Source organism: Morchella sextelata (genome assembly GCF_020137385.1).
Source record: "Morchella sextelata strain SCLS chromosome Unknown scls_6, whole genome shotgun sequence".
In the NCBI taxonomy this organism is placed as follows: domain Eukaryota; kingdom Fungi; phylum Ascomycota; class Pezizomycetes; order Pezizales; family Morchellaceae; genus Morchella; species Morchella sextelata.
The window spans coordinates 656,601-676,806 of record NW_025408621.1 but is presented as its reverse complement, the minus strand read 5'-3'; the positions used below and the strand labels follow the sequence as shown (position 1 = coordinate 676,806).

The following is a 20,206-nucleotide window of genomic DNA, read 5'->3' as shown; positions in this document are numbered from 1 at the left end:
ATCATGATATCTCACACACATGTATGTATATGTAAGAGCAAGAAGAGTCGACGTTGCGTGAAGATGACGATCCCCGTGGCGTGTAGGTATTAAAACGCCACGTACATATCTAACTCTACTATTATTAAAATCTACACTATATGACCTTATATGGTAGTATACTAGACGCGACGTATGTATAAGAAGCCAAGACTCCCAAGTTACTCGAGCATGTATTCCGCGCGCGCGCGCCTGTGACAGAGGATGAAATTACTGTGAGTCACCGCACCGCCGAGGAAGTCCTGTTTTCTTATTACGGACAGACAGTGTGGTGCATGGGCCGACTCAGCTCGGCCGGCTCGAGCTGAGTTGGTCCATAAGCTCGAGCCGGCTCAGCTCTTGGAGAAATAAGGCTTGTAGAACTCGAGCCGGTTGTCAATAATCTGGAAAACAGGTTTCCTTCTACTAAGTGGGCATTGTCATTGGGAAAGCAGCTAGCTAAACCGATAAAATAAATAGTTGAAATGGCGTTCAAAGGACAAAGGGTCTTTGGTAGCCCCCATTTCTCCTCCCCACAACCCCCATAGCCCCCCGGGTTCAGCTAAAGTATATATTTTGAGCTCGAGCCTAAGCTCGACCCTTGGGGGAAAAGAAAGGCTCAAGCTCGCTGAATAATGAGCTCGTGGGGTTTATAACATTAGTCCACACAGACCCAGGATATACATGTAGTATTAGTTCTCGCAAGTACACGTGGCGTCGCAACGACTTATCACCTAAAGAATGAAACCTGATTTGATAGATGTATGTATGCATAATCCCAGCTCTACGACACAATCACTGCAATTATGAGCAAAGTGGACACATCTAGAGACAGCTTTGTGAAATCTATATACATAATCTGAATGGAAACGTGTCAATACCAAAAGTAAGGTTTTGATACCAGAATTTATCGGTACGTATCAATGGATAAGTCAATAACCAAGCTCGGTTGTAGAGCTTTTCTTTGGTGGTCGTTGATCGAGTGATAATTTATGGTTCTCGCTAGCTGAATTATCTACCACAAACCGTTAGAAACGGGATTAACGAGAAAAAATCTGGGGTTATGCTCTCGATTTTTGCAGAATACTTACTTATTTCTCGTTAAAAATATAAATGCAGCTAGCAGTTTGTCCGATTTCACTACTCTACGTACTGTAGTCAATGCGGTAGTAAATATCTATGGCGGGTGACAGCTGGAAGGGCAACCTTGCAACGCTTAACGGCTAGACTTGGAGAGGTGATCGCAGTACCTACTCAAAGTAGCGATAGCAAAACCTTTAATCCTACTATAGTAATATTATCGCCCAGCTTAGTTCCCACTATACCTAAAACTATCTAGCAGCCCAAATTTTGGGTGTTGAAACGAAGGTACCTTTCCAGCTGTCACCCACCATAGCTAACAATTACTCCATCAAAAAAGGTTAGGCGTTACGATGCCGTAAGCTGCGTTTTGGATTTGTAAGCGATTAGCCATTAAAAACATCGGCCTCTGAGCGAAGTCCTCCAACTTTATCACAAACATCCTATCGATATCGCAAGCGTCAAATTTGTCAGAATATTCACCGTGGCTTTAAAAAAATCTGCAATCAATATGACTCGATTCTCCATAGACATCGTTTCTGGTAAGTGGTCCTTTAAAGCTTTAAGCTAGCATATATAACTTTTAACTGACTCTAAATCTCAATCAAGATACTGTGTGTCCTTGGTGTTATGTTGGCTACAGGAAGCTCAACAGGGCCATCACCGAGTTCTCTGCCTCCAATCCGGGCCACACATTCGATATCACCTGGAAACCATACTATCTCAACCCCGACTCTCCCAAAGTTGGCATTGACAAGACCGAGTTCTATTACTCCAAATTCGGTGCAGAGCGAGTAGTCCCGATGTTCCAGCGTCTTTCGGCCATCGGCGAGGCTGAAGGAATCCACTTCAAGTTCGGAGGAAAGACCGGAAATACGCGTGATTCTCATAGACTCATCCAAATGGCGAAGGAGAAGGGCCTGCAAACGAGGATGGTAGAGGAGCTTTTTGCTGCCTATTTTGAAAACGAGAAGGATATCACCTCCTTCGAAACTCTGTTAGATGCTGCCAAGAAGGCTGGTTTGGAGGAGGATGAAGTCAAGGGATGGCTAGGGTCTGATGCGGGTGGTGACATCGTTGACAAGGAAGTCCATGTGGCTCAACGCCATGGCATTTCAGGTGTTCCCAACTTCACCATAAACGGGAGGTATGAAATTGGCGGGGCACAAGACCCTAGAGAATTCATTGCGGTTTTCAAAGGTTTGGCCGATGCAAGTACTCCCGCTACTACGGGCATGACATGCTAAATGTGTAATTTATTTTCTCGTGTACTGGGGACTGCTAAGCTTAGATACAATAAAGTTGCTTGATACCCATATGCATTCAAAGAAGCATTAACAGACATCTTCAATTTCGGTATCATCATTGACATGAACACCTAAGTCTGTCTTCAGAGTCCTGGTGAAGAGCTCGAGGAGGACTTCAAAGCAGATCTTTGAGAGGGCAGGGTCGTATCTTCCTTTGGACTCCTCGTCCCGAATGAAGCTAAATTACCAAGTATTTCCAGTTAGAATGGAGCACTAATAATGCTAATTTGGGCAACGCCGAATTCTTTTTGGGGATTCAATATTGTTACTGAGCAAGAGAATCCTGTGCTGTATAACCTTATCGAATCCCAAAATAGATTTCGGCCTTACTACAGATATGACAGGATACATACGCATGTTGAGCCCAGGTAAACTCATAGAAGCTGAACTTGGTCCCTGCCTCATGAAGGGTCTTCCTGATCAGGTCACGACCCGCAGGTGGGACATGGTTGTCCATTTTCCCAAAGATCTAGCAAACCAACCAACTGTCAGTATAAATGTGCTCGAGAAACCACTGTAATTGTAAGCATAGACTTGAATTAACTTACCATCGCCAACTCTCCCTTTATTTCTGGGATCCGTGCCAAAGAATCATCCTTTTTGTTCAGTCCAAGGGTAGAACTATGGATATCTTTTGTTTGTCAAGATAATTAGAAAACGCTGTCTTTATTTTGGAGCTTGTAGGAAACTCGCCTGTAGCAAAGTAACAAACAGCGCTGGAAACTCTAGGGTCAAGAGCACACCTGAATGCCAGATGACCACCGAGGCACATCCCAGTAGTTCCGATCTTGCCTGTTCATTGACCGACTATTAACTCCACTCGTTTACTACACCCCCGATCTCTCAAATAAATACCTGTGCAAGTTTTTAGTCCCAATAAGTAGTCCACAGTCAGTTTTGCGTCCTCGTCGTACGAAGCGACAGTCTAAATAGTATCTGCATTAGATCGGTTTTCAAAACCGTTGACAATTGGTTGTTATAGTCACCTTCTTGATCTTGTACTCGTTTCCCTTATCGGTTCCCGGGACATCGTAGGCCAATGCAGCAGGACCCTCAAAATCGTGGTATACACTAGGTGCAGCACAGATGTACCCCTGCCCAGCAATTTGCCTCGCGAACCTGGATACCGGTCCAGTAACTGTTGTTATACTGAAATCAGAGATTGGGCAATAATTGGGTCATTTCACGACCAATAATGTGCAATGCGTGGATTTCTTTACCTTGGTAGATCTCACTCCACACAACAACACCAGGGAATTTTGCATTAGGGTACCCAGAAATAACTGGGTGAAACAAGAAGACTCTCATCTTCGTGCCCCCAGATGTTTCGATATCGACGTGAGATTCAGTGATTAGCACCATTTTGGGTGAGCAAGTGATGGATGGTGACGGAATGTCTCAACGGTCTGTCCCACAAGATGAGATTGGATGAACAAGTACGGGAACCAAGGATGTCCTGTTTCTCCAGGAAAATGTGGGGTACGGCTAGTGGCCTAACCCCGCTTTATATATATCTAGCCTTGGCACCCCTGAATCCATGGATCCAATATCTTCAATGTCATACGTTCCATGCATACATGATATTGCGTACGTTTCTTTTTTGAGCCCTTACACCTGCTCCACAAAAACAAAAACCTTTTACCACCGAGGGCCTAATTAAAACTACACTGATAACTAAAGGTAAAATCAGACAGGAAAAACGTGAAAGAAGCATAAAAAGCTGCAGATCTCGTAGTATCATACACCCCCATGTCGGACATACAACGTTTGAAGAAGGTATTAATAAAACATAACCCTTATTCCCGCAAAAAACGTATGATACTCGATCATGGCCGTGAGTGTTAAAAAATCGCGCACCCAGAATACTAATCGATGTTGTTACAACTGCAGCGTTTACCGCTTTCGTTTCTTTGTCTTCTCTTTATCGACTAGACCGCTCTCTTCATCTTTTCTTTTTGCATCTTCTTCTAGATCGTCCCAATCCTCTGTAACACGGGTACATACATATTAGTTTCCATGGGCTATCACGAGTTAATCTGAATTATCTGAAATCTCACCCCCAGATTCGACGTCCGAGGCTTCGGAGCCCTCGTCCGCGCTGGCGTCATCATCATCAAAATCACTTTCCCCTTCACTTTCTGACTCTGAGCCAAAATCAGAGGCTTCAAATTCAGATTCTTCGTCCTCCTCCTCATCATCGTCGCCATCGGACTCAACTGACAAGAAATTCCAACCACCTACAAACAACCACCTATTAGCTAATTTTCTCAGTTTAGGAATAAAATTGATGACATACCATCTTTGAAAAACTGATGAGGATCTGCAAGTACAGTCTTCATGATAGTGGGCCAATTAAGGTTCAAAGGTCCTTCAGTGAAGGGAATGTTTGAAGAATCAAGCCATTCTTTGACGTTTTCAAGGGTTTCCATAGGAATTGAGTTGATATGAGAAACTGGTCGGGCATAGTCCTTGTAGACAAAGACCATGTCGAAATTTTTCAGACCAAACTAGGCATTACGTTAGAAATCTCTAATTAAATCGTTCCAACAGTTGACAAACCTGAACTCTCTCTAAGTGAGCAACTTCAATCTCGTCAAGAGTGATGACCAAGAAGGGAGGGTCAGTGAGTTGAACCAAAGCGTCTGTAGTGGGCGCGCAGAGAACGTTTGCGCGGAACGGTACACCACTGAAACCAAGCTCGCGGTAAGGGATATCAACATCCACACCATTCTCGAGCTTCTTTCCTGCTTCTGAGATCTTGTCCGCAAATGCCTTGAACTCTTTGTCCAAAGCGGCCCTTCTCCGACGTTCCTCTTGTTCTTGCTCGAACTCTTCCTCATCTCCGTATCTGTATTTACGCTTCCTATTACCAGTCTCGTCAAACTGGATATCCGTCGCTTCGCGGTAAAACTGCACATCCTTGGTTTTCTTCTTCCCAACCATGATGGGGTCCTTGAGATGGACATGAATCAACACGATAAGTTCACTCGTGCAGGGCTGGAAGAAAAGATGCTTGACGTTACTGAATAGAATATCGATACGCTGATCACTGCGAACTGGCGACTGGTAGCGGAGACCATTCTGGTGAATTTCAACTTCACCTGGTACACGCTTTCCGTCAAGGGCAGGGCGAACATAAACATCTGCAAGACGCTGAGGACGGCGGTTTCTGATCTCGATCAGATTATCCTGGGTCACAACATCTTCTAGTTCTTTACGTTCCTGTTCACGCTTAACGGCATTCTTCTTCATGTCTTGAATACTGGCCCAGATCTCCGCCATCCGGTCATTATCTGTACTTCTGTACGTCAAACTACGCACAAAATGGGCGCCAGGATCTTCGAAGGGCTTTAACTAAAAGTAAGCATTCTGTAGTGGTAAGCACTTGCTAGGGGAGTAAACACGAACCAGTTCGTCCTTTCTTCCTACACCCTGTCCGGGAGAGAGGAAGTTGATCCGAAGGTACGTAAAGTCACCTTCATCATTTTTGCTAACATTCTTCAATGTTGCAATATGGAAAGGCACTGGCCTTCCAAAGATAGGAACAACAATGGTCTGACTTTTGGGATCCACAACAATTTTCAAGTCCGCACAAGCGAGGGGCAATTGGTTCTCGCGCTTATATGATTCGAAACGCTTGATAAGCTTTTTGCCCTTCCCATCTCCGACTGCCCCTCCCTGGGCGTATCGTGCTAACCCTTCTTCCTGCTTCACCTGGGCGAGTTTCTTTTGGTGCTCTCTCCTCTTTTGTTCCGCTCCTTCATCGATTTCCTTCCGTTCCCCTCGAAGCTTTGACTTCAAGACTGCGGTATTCTTTGCTGGGGCGGGCTTAGGTGCAGGCTTTTTCGCCTTAACCTTCTCCTCCGGCTCATCTTCCTTGAAGTAAAATGCTGTCTCTTTCAAATCCTTCGGACATCCGCCAGTAAATACAATAGGGTCACCAGCCGTTACCCGAATCGTATCGGATAATAGTAAACTGTAGGTTTTGCTCTTCGAATCCTGCGGCTTTGGGTTCTCTAAGTCGTGAAAGCCTAGGGTGACACAAAGTGTCATCCCATCCTTCAAAACACGAGTGCTCTTGGGGCTGATGACTAAGTTTGAGTCGCGAACCTCTATACCAATACCGGCACCGATATTCTTGAGAAAGTGCTTCTCGAGCTCAGGATGTTTCGCTTTGATGAAGCCGATCGCTTTGCTGTAGATATCTTTGCAAACCACACCATCACGAATCTCTGAAAGGACCTTCCATTGGAGATCAACTAAAAAGCTGTAGTATTTTTCCTGCGCCTTGTTTGGGTCGATAAGAAAGGTTCTTGCAATAGTTGAGCAGTAACTCTTATATCGAAGTCCCATGGTCGACAAGATTATACCGCCGTGTAATTGGTTATCGTCGGCGGCAGCGCTCGTCCTCAAATCATATTTGCCACCGCTTTGAACTACAGGGCCTACAGTCCAGTCGAGTTGCATCGGATCAAACTATGACAGAGTTAGTTTATCAAATGTACAAACCAACTGTATTTTATGCTCACATCAGCGCCAAGCTTCAACTCTTTCGCCTTGAAGAACTTCTCATCATCGATTTTATCCTCGATCTTTTTGCTAAGTGCAGCATGTGAGATTTTTTTTTCTTCGTCGATGATTGTCGACATCTCATCAATGAAATATCCTTTCATGATGCCAACTAGAGCTCTGGAAGAAGCGCGCATAGTTTTCTAAAGAAATAAAAAGATCGTGATTAGCGCAATCCTCAAGTACTCAGGTAGTGGTTGGGAACATACCAACTCAGCATCATCCTTAAGAGCCAAAAAGGCTGAAAAGGCAGCGGACACGTCTACCTCCTCAACTCCCGAAGCTTCAGAAGGATAAACCTTTTTCCAGTCGTTCGCAAAAGGTCCTTGCGCTGAGTCCTTTGCAAGAACTCCGACTTTCTTACCCGATTTCTTGATAACATCGGCAAGGTCCTTGAAGATCTGGGTATTTGCAGCCTCATCCTTTCCTCGCACCAGAATCTCAACGGGTATTTTGCCGCCCTTCAAAGGTTCAAGATGTTTAGCTGTAAGGCAAGAGTAGATTAGCCCCCATCTCCTCCAAAGTCCGTTTTGCAAGATTGCTTAGAAGAACCCGAGCGGCATACCTTTCTTTGGAGTTGTGACGATGTAGAACTTTTCCTGTGTGAGTAAGAACAAAGTTGTAGGGAACTCGTATCCAAGAAGCCAGAACTGCAAACTACGTCAGCTTTGTTTTCATCACACAACACACCCGGTCGGGTTCGGAACGTAAAGGCTGCCAAAAGTATCAAAGGAATCATACATGCAGAGAAAGACTCTTTGAGTATGGGCCCTCTTCCGTCTTCCCTAAGATCACAACTATCGAGCTGACGCCACCAAAGACATCATTCTTCTTGGGATCCTTCCACGCCGCTACAAGGTTGCCCAGGCGTGCGTGAAAGAGCTGCTTGTCAATGTTGACCTCAGCTGCGTCTCCCATGGCTGATTGTGTCGTGATTTCTGCCTGCTTAAACTCCCTTTCCTGTGTTGATGAAGCTGTGGAGAAAACCAAAATAGGGGGCTATATGGTGATTGAAAAAGGGACGTTGTGAGTGAAAGGAATGGAGGGGAGAAAGGACGGAGCGATGCCTTGGGACATTTCAAAGGGAAGTCGCGTCGGTCGCTCAGTTCAGTGTCTTGGCAGACGCGACCCTTCTGAAATTTCCGCTGTACCGCAGCGATACCCAGAACGAGCCGCCGCCACTTTACCAACCACTATCAACGTCCCGTGAAACAACCCACCATCAACGAGACCGACAAACAAGCATGCCTGTAACTGCTCTCCGCGCTGTGTCGAAGGCGCAGAATGGTGTCGGCGCATTCGTACTCCAGTGCAAGCGCCTGGACTTCCATTACTGCGATTGGGCGGGGGCTTCGAGAGGCATGAAGTAAGATTTCTCCACCTGCGTCCAAGTTCACCTCACCACTTACTAACGACCGATTTAATCCCCATAAGGTCATTTATAGCTCACAAGCTTGCAGACTTCGCAAAAGCAAACCCCCAAATTGAGATTACCGTGTCACCTAGACCCAACCAGCACCCCATAATAAGAGGCAGCTACAGTATGTTTACCACTCCCCGCCGCTTCTTTATCATTGAACACCTCCCATCAATATCAGCTCTAACTTCCTCTAACAATTCCTGTTTTATCTATAGTCAATGGCCGAGAGAAGGTTATCTGCGTGCGAAAACTCGACCATCTACAAATTCTTCAGAAAGCCGAACTGCTACGCAACTCCTCTGGCCAGAAACTCAAGAAGTTCAGCAAGCCCGTGAAGTCTATGAACGAGGGTGCCAGAGGAATCTTTTCGCCGTACCATGGAGAGAAGCACGTTATATAGACTATTTTTTTTTCTTTTTTTTTGAGGGGGGGGCAATTGTATATATCAGGCCTTTGAGCTGCATTGTACCTACAATTATTGAATATATCTCTCAGCGCAACCATTCATGTCTCACTGGATGACTGTATGGTTGGAGGGGAAGATTGGGGATTGGATTATGTAAATACCCATAGTCCAAGCTAAGCTAATATTGTATGTAGTTTAACTGCAGCTGGTTATTAATCCTGCATGTTTAATCAAAGGCACCTGTTAGAACTCAACACATACTCCACGCTCTCTATTCGTTTAAAACGCGGCTGGCTAGTGGGCAAATCAATACTAAGAACCGAACCAGCAAGCATCATAATAGTGTAGTTAGAATCTAATCGTTTCTTTCTGCCATATTTATTTCTTTAAAGTGCCGCCAAGCTGAAAAAGCATCAAATGACTACATGATATTTTTGTATGTATTTACAGGAATGTACATTTTCCGGCAAACCGAAGATATGTATTCCAACTCAGTGACTTCTAACGGACTAGGTATAGAAACCAAGAATTCAAAGCAAACAGAAACAGAGATTATGTAGTTGAATTACTCGAAGGTAAAGTACTTAAACACTTGTAGAAGCTCCCAATTACCCGCTCATTAAATCATACCCTGGATATCGACCACATAAAGATCCAAGAAAATCCAACCCCAGCCATGCTCAATCAAAATATATCCTAACAGACTCCGTAAACCTATTTAGGTAGTTGAAATTTAAAAGACGTACTATGACCTCGATTAGTAAACTACAATCCGAACGCCGCAAAGGAATTAAATAAACTTACAGGAATAAACAAGTATGGAACCTGTCGCTTGTACTCCTCCCAGTCTTCACCATACTTCTTAGCGCACCTTTCAGTGTCCCTCCAGGCACGGTGGAGAATCATAGTAATGAAGAAGCATGGCAGGAACCATGGGATAGGGCTGTTGAAACCGCAGATAAGGCCCCACGATGACATTTGGCAAAAGTCGGCAGTGTAATGAACTTTACGGGCCAATCCGTACCATCCACTAGTAAGAAGAGTTCCGCCGTTCTTACACTTGATGTAAGTCGGGTTTTTGAGAGTCTGCCATGGCAATTGGGGAAAAGATTTGCGGACAACAAGAGTGCCCTTCTCCATCTGTCTGAATCGATTCTTCTGACTAAAGCGGATATTAGGAAATGATATGTGACCTCTCGAACCAATAGAGGCACTCACCTGTTGCAGGTATCAAATATGTAGTATGCGGTCAGAAGCAGAGTGAAAACGAAGATATTGACACCCAACGACCATTGGTACACCTCTGGGGCATGGCGGCTAAGATAGATAACACCATGGCAGTATGTCATCGGTACACCGGCCATGTTCCAGAAGATAAGCATATAACCCCACTTCTCATGAGACATATCGAAGGTTGTGACAATAAGCTCTTCGCCCTTGCAGCATGCGTTGGCATACAACCAATGCGCCAAAACAAAGAAGCCAAGCTGAGGCGTAAGGTACCCGTAAGTCTCATACTGCTTAACGGCCGCAGCGGAGGTAGTGAGGAATAGAATAAACCAAGGCAAACGGACTTCGAAGAACATCTTCAAATCCATTATGCCAAAGATACGGGGATTCAGCTCAGCGCCCATGAAGAAGTCGTAAACAAAGCTACCAGTCAATTTGTACTGAGCTCCCCTAGCAACAGCGCTGAAGTAGGCGATAAAGCTAACGCCAATCCCTGAAAAGATCGCAACGCTCATAAGAGATCCGAATTCATCAATTAGAGTGGTGATCGGGAAAATGCCGGTCACGTGCAGTATAGCCATCGTGGCCAGAGTTGTGTAGAACGACCATACAGCGTTGCAGTAGTAATCCAAGCGGAGATTGTTACGATGAGCGATTGGATTCCCCTTGGTCCATACACCGGGAAGAGTGATATAGAGAACACTTTGGTACGCAAGGAAGCCCCAGTAGATTGTCCAAGTTTTGAGAGTGGGCATTGCGCTCTGCAGTAGGATTCAATTAGTAAATACGCACTCGGCGCAGAATGAACAGGATAAGTTACCTCGCGAGCCATGCTGTAGAGACTTTCCAAAAACTCTGAAATTGGCTGGCCGCTCTTGGGCAGCGGCAATTGAGCATCATAGTATACTTGGCCAACCCACAGATACCACATGAGTATAGGGAAAAAGACCATCACAAATCCAGTTCCAAGTGAGCCCCCGAACTCGAATTCACCGCTGTTATCGACCCTGTGATCCGTGTTTTTTGGCTTACCATTGGTTACCTTAGTGTTACCATTGGTAGCTGCTGACTTCCGCTCTTTAAGACCAGATTCAACCATCTTTTCCTCGGTAGGTTCTATTTTCACCGAAGCTTCAGGGCTTGGTGTTCGCACTACAGATCTAGATCGTCGAGATATTCGAACAGGTGGCGTTTCTACAAACCCCGGGTGCGCTGGTTTTCTAAAAAAAAAAAAAAAAAAAATCTCTGTGAGCTCAGGAAACGTGGCAGTTGGGGAGAAAAGCGAGAATTATGAATATTGCGGTTGAGATATAGCAATTGCTTACTTTGGTGTTTTACCCGTCTGAGATCGCGTCACAGAGACCATTGTGAAGAGCAAACGTTGGGGGGCTCTAGGAAAGTTTAAATAGATGTTAAACGAAATTGCCTGTCGGAGGAGTATATGGAAAGGGGAGCGGGCGGTCAAGCGGAAAGGAGCGCAATGGGTAGGGTAGACACTGTGCCACTAGCTGGGTACTTTGTGAGGTAAACTGAACACACCTGAATATACCACGTATTCGTGTATCGAAGCCTGTAAATTGGGGGGAGGGGTTGCCAGGATCCGAATTGTGGGGATTGCTGTAGTTTTTGTGAGTTCACTTTGCGGACTGTGATTTGGCCAATTGCAACTGCCTCAATAGTATCCATCCGAGGACTGAAATTTTCCTTTGTAGATCTAGGATCAATGCGATTAATGCAGGCTCCCACTTGATCTGCCCCTTTCTGCCAAACTGGAATCTTGATGCCGAGTGAGCCGCATCGGAATGCCAAGGCCCGCGAGAAAGCTTTGCTGCCAACGGATGATGATGAATTTCGCGCCGGCAAATGAGGTCTCAGTCAACAAAACAAACATCCGAGCTTGTTGGCGAGATTGCTTGGTATGTGCCTTTTCTTGGCATCGCCCGCACAGGCATTAGCTCCGGATCAGATATATGTATGGAATTGTACTCAAGCGCAGATCGCGCTTAGCGCTTATCCAACTTTCAGGTATGGAATATCTTCACCAACGCGCACATAACTCACGAGGCTAGGGCATTCATCCAATTTGAACGTTGAGGTAAAGTGCATTCTTACCGGCTTCCGGGATCTTGGATCATATCCCTTGCAATCCATGAATATGATTACCGACATGGTCCTCTACGATGTACTTCGTTTATAATCCTTGTCTGCTATACTTATGTATTTGTCTCAAACATAACATGAAGTTTGGACCTGGCCTTTAAAATCTCCTTCTTCTGATAAAACGTTCTTTATCGAAAATGTCCGTATGTGTGAACGGTTTATAAGCAAAAGTAATAGTGATACATGTATTCTATTAACCCTCTCCGCTGCTATATACACAGTCTTACATGTACATGTGCATGTGTTTAGCTGTGCTCTAGACTGTTCGGATTTAAGTAGAGTTAAGCTGATTCTTACATACATACATATACAGTACCGGAAAGGGGTAGAAATTCACTACCGTGTTCTAGTCAATACGCTAGTGATGCTGTACGAATAAGGTATTGATACGGTATCGATATGGTATTCTACTTACGATACTGGTTTAAACCAGTATTCTTGGCTCAATACCGTAGCCCCACGGTAGCAATTTTACCCTCATTTCCGAGACTGTACTTATACCCATTACATACAGTCACGCTCTATTATGGATAGTTTACACTTAATCCTCTAAATCTACAGTTGTACCTACTACATGAGCTCAAGTGGTAGATGTAGTTGCCCGTAATATGTTAACTAACGCAACGGCCACTTCTAAAAGATGTCAGGTCGATCTACCTTTAACTACATGTACTTGTACATGTAAACAGTATCATCACACATACTGAGAAAATTTCGACACTTGCCCATATCTATGTCTTTGTAAACTACATGTACATGTACTAAATAGACAGTTCGGTGTCGACAAACTCTTGCAATCTCCCCTGGGCCGTCGGTGTTACAAATCGTGTTTCCGTATTCGTTCGCGAGTTCGTATTAATCTAACTACACTGGTTCGATAAATAGCTCTCGCCAAGAACTTTATGCATATATTTGTATCTTGGCATAGCATCGGTCATGGTTCATCACTCGAACGGTAGTGCTCACGGGGTCAGGCCGCTCGCCTCACGACTCGCCTCGGGGCGTTTGAATCTTCTTTAAAAATAAATGATTATCTCTGGTCCTTTCTTTTACATGCTCTTTCTGAATCTTCGGTGACATCACAATTTTAATTGTGTCGTTAGTCACATCCGAGGAATAAATATTAACAGGCCAGATCTAAATCACACAACGTTGCGAGGCAGAGATCCAATTGACGTACCCACCTCACCATAAAAGTGCCTCATAGAGTAGACAACACTGTAGCATTAGGATAAGTGCGTCAGCATTAATAGCGTGTCTTTCAAGGCTGGGGTACATTGTGCCTCGCATTGAAACCCATGCGCGCTTCCAGGTAATATAGCACTTCCCCTCTCTGTATGCATGGAGTTAATACCTCAAAATATCACCTCAAAGTCGTGTCCCTAACCAAGACCATGAGTACAATGGGATAAATCGATACGGTTAGCTATAGAGGAGCTTTTGCAGCCCACTTAGAGAAGCACAAGGCAGGCTTCAATCTCTGTTGGGTAGAAATGGTCCTAGAAGAGATGAGTGATTGAAAGCGATTACACTATCGCCATATGACCATGGGTCATTTAGCCCTTCGGAATGATTAGTTACTTCGTGATAATTTTATTATTTAGTAACCAAGTGGGATTGAATATTTGCTAGTCTTAACACCTCGGTATTGCCATCCGAGAAAAAGACGGCCGTTACGTCCAAGTCGGGGGGTAAAGTCCTTTTTACTATGGTGTTGCCGTATTCCTATAAAGTAAATAACGAGATCCGTTTTGTTGGTAATCTGACCCAGTCTTCGTTGTCCTTGCATGAGCTAGATTAACAAAAAACTAATACCACTATTAAGATCTCTAGAATAGTAGCTTCCTTCACGTACTACGAGAGATTCCACAGATACAGGGTCCGACTTAATAAAGGATTGTGGCGCATTTGGGGGCGTGTTCAACTTTTCGCGTGCCAAACATAGGGCAGGCAGGAGTGGTTGTACTTTCTAGTTAAATCCTGCTGTGCTTTTCTCCGATTTTCAAGGATATAGCCCACAAAAGAGATCATATTACTGTCTCAGAAATGATCATTCTTTGCCTGCCATTGGGTGAGTATATCTCAGAATGGCGGACGATAAAAGGGTCTTCTGCCTAAGGCTCTGACCGGACAAATATTTAGACGTACTAGCTCGGGGTGCCATTTGGCGCATAACACAGTCCGGCTAAAATATTAGGATATTAGGCTCTGTCCTCATACGACATCTAAAATATGAAATATTGATAGTTTGATTCCATGTTCTGAGGTATCTCTTGCAGTCTCAAAAATATATATATACCAATCTGGATCTTTCATCTCATCGCTCATTGGTAATAGCTAATCCAATTTCCGAGACTAATTAAAGCAGGCTCCTTAATGACCCGAGGTTTATAAGGCTGGATGTACCTGTCTAAAAATATATTGGCCGGGCCGACTTTGAATTGTTTCCCGGGCCGGCCGGGTCGAATGGAATTTTAGACCGGTATTGCGAGAGGATAATTGTCTAATTATGAATAACAAAACGAGACCTGCCAGGTATCTCAAGAAACGGTGAAGCTATCAAATAGAATATGCTTCTTTTTCCTTTTGAGATTGTGACATTAATGTTTTGAAACAAAGCTTATTGAATAGCTGTGGCTCATTCATTTGTTTCCATGGACTGTTAAATTTATTAATTATATGGCCCGTAATATTTGCGGACCGGGCCAGGCTAGGTAGATCAATGATAAATAAATAAATCTCCGGTCCGACCCATCAAAACGCTTAGATCAAGACCACTTAACGCTTAATTAAAAACCAGCAGCGTCTTGCCTATCCTGTAGCATGATTCATCAGTGTGGCTCATCAAGCCCATGTGATACCCGAGGCAAACTGGTTCCATTCCACCGGATAATTGATTCTTATTTCTTTCTTGAGAGTCCTTTATCAATGAGATTCATGGAATTTACCTCATTAAGACACAGCAGTCCTGGTTGTCGAACCCCGTATCGGCCGGTACTTTGTGACTTATCGAGGCTCGACCCCAGGCAAGCCAAGCGAGACCAAATATTCCCCCATACCTAGTATGTACTGGGAGTGTATTATCTTAGCCTGGACTGGCAGATTCGCTTGGATGGATTGAAGTTCTCTGGTTCCCCCCGATTTTCCAGGCAATCTCAATTGTCCATGGTCACAAGCTATCCAGGCCGCAGAGAAATTCGTCCTGAGATTAATAATCCGATCCGGTCTATGGTTGTTTTGAGCCGAGCTTAACTTTGGCTAAACAGCTCTGATTTAGTTCGTAAGAGAATTCAGATTTTTGTCTGTAAGTAGGCTAGAGTGTTATTCTGCCTAGAATGGATTCTATCGTAACTAATTATGAGGGAAGTTAGCTCCTTGATTTGTAAACGGCCGTAGTGATGACTTTCGACTTAGTATGCGATGGATAATGGTCAGCGAAAGCTCTTTTGTGCCTATTTCTGTGGTAGAGAAGAGGATCCATAGAATTGACGTCACTTCTGTCGTGATTATGTTAATGATGCTCATGTTAGTGACGTAGGTGGTGTTGATGATGGATGAAGGGCCTAGGGGAGAGTGGAACGGGAGAAATCCACCGTCTTTATGTAATTTCTGGGGATCCACACCATGCTGCGATTTTCGGCTAGTGCGCATCGATAGTCCATTTTCCCTTCATGTATTATTGTCCTCACTCTCTCATCTCTACGCAAAATTCTTGTCCGGAACAGAACACACGCGTGCCGATAACTTTAATTTCGGAGTGAGGCTAATGATAATTCGGCATGACAACATGAAGATATATATGATAAAAACTGTCAAAGTAGCAAAGTCAAGGGATGATGGCGTGTATGACAGGAACCTGTACCCTCGCACTCAAAGACCTGAAATATGGGGAGGCAACCTTCTTGGTACCATATTATTCTGCGGACATGAAACAGAAATTAATTATAACTCTATGCACGCATGTACCATCACCCCACAAAACCCACCCGGAACTTAGGCTGACAGTCTACCCTAGCTCATGAGATGGAACGAGCTAGGTTCACTATACTTATTCATTTCATAAAAGTGGAACGCTCCCGACCTCCCTAGACTTATCTCTCTATAAGATGAATACTAGGACATCTATTAGGCGAAATCAGTACATCTATATTCTTCAATGGATACCTTCCTGATAATGTCGAGTGATATTCTATGATCACACATCTTCGATGGTGTGGCTCCAGCACAAAATCACACGCGCCCGCGGAGTACAGGGACAGACGTTAATCCACAAATATCTGGTTTTGAGTTTGTTTTGGATGCAGGAACAGTCTCCAGCATGGATATGTCACGATAATCAAACGTCTATTTAGAGTGGTAGAGTTTTCAGCCGCAACGCTCCCCACTCAATGGTTTGGTAGAAGATTACCAGGTTGTGGTTCAGGCACAGTAAATACACGTGTATTGACGGCTTGGCATTTGAAGACAACCCACAGAGGCGCTGGAGATCTTCTGAGGAGTTAAATGTCCAGGCTCAGGTCCAGAAGAGTCAAGCCTGATAGGTAGATGGTGTTGAACGTTTCAAATCTCCTGCAGCAACTACCCTGTCGTCTGAGTCCAATACCTAACCCCTAGAAAATACACTTTGAGGTTGGTGTAACAAATAACCTTCAAAGCTCGCCACAAGGAGTGTCGTCAATGGTGCCCTCCCTGCACATACGTCAGCAGAAGCATGGCAGCTATCCATTCGCCAGAAGTCCAGGGCTTCCTTGTCACAAAACCTGTGATAGGTAGATAAAACAATGGAATTTAGACAAATTAAGTACCTGCGCGCAAGGCGCTTTTGAACAGCGTCGTCCATCTTCTCTTCGTCTTCATTTTCATCACTGTCCATCGGCCCTCAGCCTTCTAAGTACGACTCTTCTTCCATACCACACTCTGTAGTTCTGAAGAACGCGTCGCCTTCAGGCATACAAAGACTGCCAAGCCACAATCATTCTTCTTGCGCCCCGCAACGATTGCGACGAGTGTGACGACAACCTATATCTCACCCGATCATAAATCATAGGTAGTGCTGCTGCAGTGCCCGTGTCCATATTCACATACGTCCTACCAAGTAAGAACCGCTTTACCGTGTGTCGCGATAGACTAAAGAGATTACATACTATCAGTTAGTTTGATTTTCGCCTTTTATTTCCTTGCTGCGAGAACGGGTGTGGTGGTGATCTGCTGACCCTCGGAGAGAAGCAATTTATTAGTTGTATTTCTATCGACAGTTCCTACTAAACTCTACTGATTCTAGGGTGGGTCCTTACATCTTAGCGGCAATCATTCCTGTTGTTCAAGTCGAAAGCAAGGCAAGGCATAGACTAAGAGCAAGAAGCTACATAGTATAACTTGTGCTACATCCTTCTTTTTGTACTTCTTTTTTCCACCTTTCCCCACCCTCTTCTCCTCCTCTCATATTCTCTATCACCTCTCTCGATTCCAGTCTCTTTTCATTCAGACACGGAATTCAGTTACCTTACTTACAGCCCTTCTCATCTTTAATATCTGCGCTTACAAGGAGCGAACACGAAGAATAATCAGGCTCTAGAATTAGGCCCTAATCTCACCTCAAACTTTAGGAGCAATCTCTCCGAAAGATCTCAACCATGGAGTTCAACGTAATTCTCACACTCAGGATCATTCAGGCCCTGCTGGCCATCATCGTGTTGGGCATATCTGCCTACGTCATTGATGTCTTCAGTCCTTTTAACACGATTGACTCAGCCAATTTCTTGTTGTTCAACGTATGCGCACTCCCGTCTTTCATCCACCCCCTCGCTTCGGTAGTCCGTGCAAAGTCCGTGCGAAGAGCCTCCTCCGCACGCGAGGAACGGACGATTTAAGCTTTTTATTTTTTTTAAATTTTTGGCTCCTTACATAAGAGAAAACTAATTACGGAAAACTATGCGATAGTCAATTTGGTCGTTTGTCGCCTTGGGATATCTCGTTGCTACTCCAATGTTCTTCCCGAACTTCCACAACCGCTGGGGTGTTCTTGGAGTCGAAGCCATTACTATGGTCTTCTGGTACGAAATATCTGAGACATCGCTAGGAAGATTGCCTGGTTAACATTGTGTGTCTAGGTTCGCGGGATTTATTGCTTTGGCCGCAGATATCCCCACCTTTCGCTGCGACCCCAACTTCAGGTGCCCGATCGGTGCTTCGAAAGCGGCAGCAACTTTCGGAGCTTTTGCATGGTACATCAATGCCCCTACGTCGCCTCTGGGTGGTTTCGCTAATAAATCTCCCATGTAGGCTTGCATGGTTAGGAACGCTCGGAATGGTTGTGAACGCCTTGATCAAGCACAGGAAAACCGACCCGGGAACAGACGGCAATGAAACAGGTATAACTGATCCAACTGGTGCCCCGGACGGCGCTGCTGTTCTCCCTTCTGGTACGGATGTTGAAATGAATGGTGGACCGCAGTTTGAGAAATACGAAGAACCACAACAACAGCCCTCTGAGGCACCGCATTTACCGCAACTTTCGGAGCTGGGTACTGGTGACGAGGGACACGAAAACAGAATTTATGGACATCCGCCTATCGATGGCAGTGGAACGCTTGAAATGCCAGATGTTGGACAGTATGGGGGAAACGGTACTCATGTTGAACAGGAGCGATAAATAACCTTTAGGAACTTTTCTGCTTCTTTTTTTTTGCTTGGTTTTCTCACTTTCTCTTTTTCTTAATGACTGGGGCTTGATACCAAATATTTATGGGGCTTTAAGGTGTTCTTTTTTTGCGATTCATGGGCGGGTCAAATGGCTTTGTATAGGTATGGTGAGGGAATATTTGATTTTTTTAAGGGAGGTTTCTCGGGGGTCTACATTTCATGTCTTTTTTCTTTTCTTCTTTAATCTCACTTTTTCCCTTTGTTACGACAAATTCTCTGTCACAAATTCTCACTATGTTGAAGTTCACTCTGGTCAATAACCTAAAGTGTTTGTGATCGCGGCTACGATTTTCTTCTTCTACGTACTATATATATAGCAAATCGGAAGAGAACATAAGGCATGCGTATTGCAGCCAGGAGTGGTCACACAATTTCTCTCTACATATCTAGGTGGGTACCTGGCACTCGATAGCTTCTGAAAAAATAACCGAGAAAAAAGTCAAACATCATCGACAGAGAAAATCTCAATCATCGGACGTTGCGATAACTATTTATAACCACCATCCATGGGTGCCTGCTTCTCGAATACCGGGACTTTGCATAATGTCATTAGAACCGCATACGATACGGCCCTCTGCGCCAACGGTCTGACTCGTAGAGTACCTACATAGTAGATATATAGTCGATTGATTGGACGGGAATCAAGCACGAGGAGCTATGTGATAGCCAAGTCGACGCGACCCCCCGTTCGCTGTATGTACTCTACGTGCTTCAGTGCAGGAGCAGAGTCTGTCCACCACCTCCCGGACAGAATTTTCAGCACCCGAAGCGCAGAGCGACGAGAACCTGGGTGAAGATTGCAGCTGGTCTTCTATCATAGCCATCGTCCGTCGATCCAGACAGCGCATGTGCCCCCATTCCATCGCAGCGTCATCGACCCCCCAATCTCCATCCTGACTACTACGAAGGTCTCAGTCGCGCCCATCGCCAGATAAGATACCTCGCGCGGGAATTAAAACATTTAATTAATTCCTGTCTCCGCAATCATTGACCTCAACTTTCAGTTTTTTGCGCCTTGGCGCGCGCCCTTGCCCCACTTGGGTATGTAAGTGAGATCTGTGCATGTGGCGTGTGCGGCTGGTGAGAGTCGTTGAATTAAAGTTTTGCGCGAAGGTAGCTACGTCATTCAGCCCTAAATGTCCTAATTTGCTGCCACACCGTTATTGGGGCTACGGGCCCCACTGTGTAAACTGTCACGAGGCGGGGGACTAGACTTTTATGGTTAGGTTTTTTTCGGGGGTAATGATTGTAGTGCTGGTTTTTAGGCGCGGGGGACAATGAAGGTGCGGAACAAAGACAAAGAGGGGAGAAGAT

The 20,206-nt window shown here is 44.8% G+C and overlaps 6 protein-coding genes across 6 annotated transcripts; 3 read left to right on the top strand and 3 right to left on the bottom strand.

Moving 5' to 3' along the window:
• Positions 1–1,609: 1,609 nt before the first annotated feature.
• On the top strand, positions 1,610–2,345 carry H6S33_011317 (uncharacterized protein; the record flags this gene model as incomplete). The annotated part of the gene is made up of 2 exons (XM_044842665.1): positions 1,610–1,640; positions 1,708–2,345. The coding sequence occupies 2 exons, from the start codon at positions 1,610–1,612 to the stop codon at positions 2,343–2,345; spliced, it is 669 nt and encodes a 222-aa protein (XP_044696085.1).
• An 87-nt stretch (positions 2,346–2,432) lies between these two features.
• H6S33_011316 (uncharacterized protein) lies at positions 2,433–3,767 on the bottom strand (the record flags this gene model as incomplete). Its single annotated transcript, XM_044842664.1, has 7 exons — positions 2,433–2,583; positions 2,759–2,874; positions 2,954–3,026; positions 3,149–3,197; positions 3,261–3,330; positions 3,392–3,543; positions 3,626–3,767. The coding sequence occupies 7 exons, from the start codon at positions 3,765–3,767 to the stop codon at positions 2,433–2,435; spliced, it is 753 nt and encodes a 250-aa protein (XP_044696084.1).
• A 531-nt stretch (positions 3,768–4,298) lies between these two features.
• H6S33_011315 (uncharacterized protein) lies at positions 4,299–7,892 on the bottom strand (the record flags this gene model as incomplete). The annotated part of the gene is made up of 9 exons (XM_044842663.1): positions 4,299–4,390; positions 4,463–4,642; positions 4,702–4,912; positions 4,965–5,753; positions 5,814–6,881; positions 6,935–7,117; positions 7,184–7,458; positions 7,540–7,624; positions 7,716–7,892. 9 exons carry the CDS (start codon positions 7,890–7,892, stop codon positions 4,299–4,301), a joined length of 3,060 nt encoding a protein of 1,019 aa, XP_044696083.1.
• A 326-nt stretch (positions 7,893–8,218) lies between these two features.
• H6S33_011314 (uncharacterized protein) lies at positions 8,219–8,794 on the top strand (the record flags this gene model as incomplete). Its single annotated transcript, XM_044842662.1, has 3 exons — positions 8,219–8,340; positions 8,409–8,515; positions 8,610–8,794. 3 exons carry the CDS (start codon positions 8,219–8,221, stop codon positions 8,792–8,794), a joined length of 414 nt encoding a protein of 137 aa, XP_044696082.1.
• Positions 8,795–9,533: 739 nt separating this feature from the next.
• H6S33_011313 (uncharacterized protein) lies at positions 9,534–11,129 on the bottom strand (the record flags this gene model as incomplete). The annotated part of the gene is made up of 4 exons (XM_044842661.1): positions 9,534–9,545; positions 9,605–9,962; positions 10,019–10,791; positions 10,851–11,129. The coding sequence occupies 4 exons, from the start codon at positions 11,127–11,129 to the stop codon at positions 9,534–9,536; spliced, it is 1,422 nt and encodes a 473-aa protein (XP_044696081.1).
• A 6,694-nt stretch (positions 11,130–17,823) lies between these two features.
• H6S33_011312 (uncharacterized protein) lies at positions 17,824–18,842 on the top strand (the record flags this gene model as incomplete). Its single annotated transcript, XM_044842660.1, has 6 exons — positions 17,824–17,961; positions 18,131–18,243; positions 18,301–18,414; positions 18,473–18,500; positions 18,547–18,561; positions 18,645–18,842. 6 exons carry the CDS (start codon positions 17,824–17,826, stop codon positions 18,840–18,842), a joined length of 606 nt encoding a protein of 201 aa, XP_044696080.1.
• Between the last annotated feature and the right edge of the window lie 1,364 nt (positions 18,843–20,206).